Source organism: Sinocyclocheilus anshuiensis, unplaced genomic scaffold, assembly GCF_001515605.1.
Source record: "Sinocyclocheilus anshuiensis isolate Anshui unplaced genomic scaffold, SAMN03320099.WGS_v1.1 scaffold794, whole genome shotgun sequence".
Taxonomy (NCBI): domain Eukaryota; kingdom Metazoa; phylum Chordata; class Actinopteri; order Cypriniformes; family Cyprinidae; genus Sinocyclocheilus; species Sinocyclocheilus anshuiensis.
In genome coordinates this window covers 304,389-308,222 of record NW_015547683.1, presented here as the reverse complement: position 1 = coordinate 308,222, position 3,834 = coordinate 304,389, and the positions used below count along the sequence as shown (strand labels likewise).

The 3,834-nt window shown below is 34.0% G+C and overlaps 1 protein-coding gene across 1 annotated transcript in view; it reads right to left on the bottom strand.

Moving 5' to 3' along the window:
- The window catches only part of lrrc75ba (leucine rich repeat containing 75Ba), a 31,115-nt gene that overhangs the window by 17,495 nt on the left and 9,786 nt on the right, over positions 1-3,834 (bottom strand). Inside the window, exon 3 of the mRNA XM_016505709.1 lies at positions 548-660. Coding sequence (XP_016361195.1) covers positions 548-660 — 113 coding nt within the window. The remainder of the gene's footprint in view (positions 1-547; positions 661-3,834) is intronic.

Below are 3,834 nucleotides of genomic sequence, written 5' to 3'. Positions count from 1 at the left end.
AAATATATAGTGTGTGTATATATATATATATATATATATATATATATATATACACACACACAATTTAGTGAGGTTTATACATAAAACATGAAAAAAACTGCCCATGACATAAGAAAAAATACTTAATTCAAGATATATAATCTGAAATCAAGTCTTAATATCTCATGCACTTTTGCTTCCCAAGAAATTTATCTTGTTTTAAGGATTTTTATGTCTTTAATAATACCTGAATAATAATAATTTTGTTATTTAAAATATGTCTACATATTTTACTGGACAAAAATACTGATTACGAAAAAGATTTGAACCATTAATATAATTTATTAATAGTTATAAAATACTAAAAAATAGAATAGAATAGAATATATACATAGTAAAGCGCAATGTAAATGCCTCATTCATTTGTAATATATCGAATAGAAGCTGAAGTAAACAGTACATCTAGTTCAGCATGTGAGGTGTAACTCTGAGGGATGGAATGAAATTGAACTCCATATCAGCACTTTCTGATGTTTTGATGGCATGGAGGACAGGGAAAATTTCTCACCAGGCCTGGGCCTTTCTCCGGGTCATACTTTTTCTAAGCCACTTGGAGTGAGGGGTCAGGTGGTAGATGAGCTGTCTGCAGATTTTATCAGACGACTTCTGCGTATCTGAGTCCTGAAAGAACAACATGAATAGAAAGACACAATATAAAATGAAAAAAGAATCATTCGATTAAATTTGACAAGACAAATGTGGAGCCTGCGGCATGAAGTTCTCATATTCTGCGAGTAAACAAAATAACGCACTATAAGGAGCGGATCAGGGCAGTTTCTTATTGCAGTCATTTTTTTTTCTAAAGTTTGATGTGCTTTTTAGATCTAATTTTATATTTGGACAAAACGTACATCAGAAAAACAATCTTCTCTGAGACTGAAAGCAGTAATCTCCTCTGATATACAGTATAATCCAGATTAGTTTTGTGTCTTTTTTTTTGTTTTGTTTTTTGCCTTTTGGATTATCATCTAAAGCTTTAAACCATCATTAAACACTTTCAATGTGTACCAGCCAAATCAGACTAATTCCTCAGATCAGTAAAAGACAAGACCGAAAAAAAAAATCAAGATGATTAATTCAAATCATCTTTAAACGAATGAGCTTTTCTGGGTAGGTCGATCCGTCGCTGTCTGTGCTGCCTCGTAAAATATTCTCGATAAAGTGTGTAAGACAGCTGTCAGAGGCCATGGCATTGGATGAGGGACACTTTTATGCCTTTAAATTAAATTACAAATCTCATCGATCTTAATATCAATGAAAGTCCATTTTTATTGACATCCATACAATGTCATCTGGACGCTTGCTAAAGTTTGTCTGCTTTAAACAGAGCTGTTTGTCTGCTGTAGTTAACTTTACCCATGATCACACAGGATCCGGGGCATAGTCACTTAGACGACACAATTTGTTAACCTCAGATTTAAAATGCACTAACTGGATTATTGTGGATTGCTCTGGATTTGAATGTCACAATCCAACCTCACTTTCTAAACCAAAATTCCACTGCTGTCTTGCCTTCTATTAATAACTTGCACCCTGCTTTGATGGAAATCTCTGGACCTCCCACTGGCACAAGCGAGGTGAAGATTTCACATTTAGAGATGCAACACTGACGGTACACTGCAAACTGTAGGAGGTGGAATAAATTGTCATCAAATATTTATACTGGAACAGGTGTGATGTTAAACCAATGCCATTTAATACACCAATGCCCTTAACGTTTCCGCTTTAAACATGAATTGCAAAAAAGCTGAGGGGCAAATTCAATTCACAGTTGCACAAGTTTAGTTTGTAGTATTTAGAATGTGTGTGTTAAAAGTACTGTGCATTCAAATGAAGTCATTGTCATTTGTTTTCAGCTCAAACACGGTTTCTTTCTATGCAAATGAGGCCTATTATAGAATGTGGCTTATTCGTTTTATTTCCACCTTTGGAATTTTACATAAAATATTTGTGAATTTTCTAGTAATCATATTTTAAAATGGTGATCATATGATGGAGAAGTGCGCTATAATTGTGGATAAATCTAGCTGTGTGGTACAGACGAGCACACTTTATGCCAGATTGTGGTGGTATATTGTATGGAAAACAATTGCCACCACATAAGAAAAAATGCTTTGGTAAATCATAATTATAACAAAGTCACAACTATGTCAATTATAACATCAAAAGTTGATATTATGAGAAACTCATCTAATTATGAGATAAAAAAAAGTCAAAATTATGAGATGCTAAATCATAATTTTGAGATTAAATAGTTACAACTATGAGATAAATCATAATTGTTGCATACAAGTGAGAGAAAAACTAAATGAAGCTTTTTGTCATAATTATGAGAAACTCATAATTATAATAGGTAATTAACTTTGTATCTCAATTATGACTTAGTATTTCATAATTTTGGCTTTTTATCTTATGTCTTTTTAAAGCCAAAAGAGGGTTTGCGCTGACACAAGCTGTTAGTAAATTTGGCCCTTAGTATCTTATAATTTCAGCCTTTTGCCATAATTATAACATTTTATTTAATAATTATGACTTTTTATAATTTTTTAAAACTTTTTATATCATAATTTTAATGTCATGCTTATGACTTCTATCATAATTTTTATAATGTCATAATTGTGACTTTTTATATCATAATTTCTACTTATGTCAGAATTTCAACTTTTTATCTCACAATTTCAATTTACTTTTGTCATAATTATAATTTTTTTATATCATAATTATGATGGCCAAAGCATGATTTTTTCATATGTGACTGAAATCAGATTCCATAGTATTGCATTCTGTGCAGTGGCATCATGCAACTTACCTAATTTGCATAATTCTTTTAGTGAACTGGGTATCAGTGGGCACAATTCCCACCTGGAAGTCTGCCTCATCAGAGCCTTTTTTGGCAGTCATCTCTCAGATAAAATCAAATTCAGCCACTGTCACTTGCAAAGCAGGTCAGGTTAAAGCGTGCAGTTTCCTGGTGACAGTTTGTTTACAGTCCTATAGTCTATACTGAGTGTCACACTGAGCTGAATCTTTAGATAAGAATGTACATCTCTGTTAAGAACCAGCTCCTTATGACTCTGACACACACACAGCAAGATCTCCATCTAATTTAATGCATCTGCTCTTATACCCAGCAGCAGCCTCAGGGTTCAGCAACTATATTAATCATTATTAGAAGAAGAAAAAATCTGCACACTATTATAGACACTCTTTAATGGACAAGAGTATGAGAATGATAAGCAAGCAGACTTTCGTTTTCATCAGACTGATAGCTTCTACCGTGCCCTGCAGCTGGTATGGCTTACAAATCAAGACTTCAGCAGGAAAAAGAAATCGGTCTCAATGGAATGGCATGTGGTGCTGATTCAAAGATTCTGGATAGCTGTTGGTCTGACTTAAAGGAATAGTTCCCCCAAAAATGAAAATTTGATGTTTATCTGCTTACCCCCAGGGCATCCAAGATGTAGGTGACTTTGTTTCTTCAGTAGAACACAAATTATTATTTTTAAGTCCAGCCGTTGCAGTCTATCAGTCGTATAATGCATGGCAATGGTAACAAAATCTATGAGAGTAAAAAAAACATGCACAGACAAATCCAAATTAAACCCTGCGGCTCATGACGACACATTGATGTCCTAAGACACGAAACAATCGGTTTGTGCGAGAAACCGAACAGTATTTATATAATTTTTGACCTCTAATACAGCACTATGTCCAACTGTCTTTGGGCGCGTGCACGGCATCCTGTGCGTGAGGTGTGTACGTGCTCTGGCGTAGTTTACGTTAATGGGTGTGTTG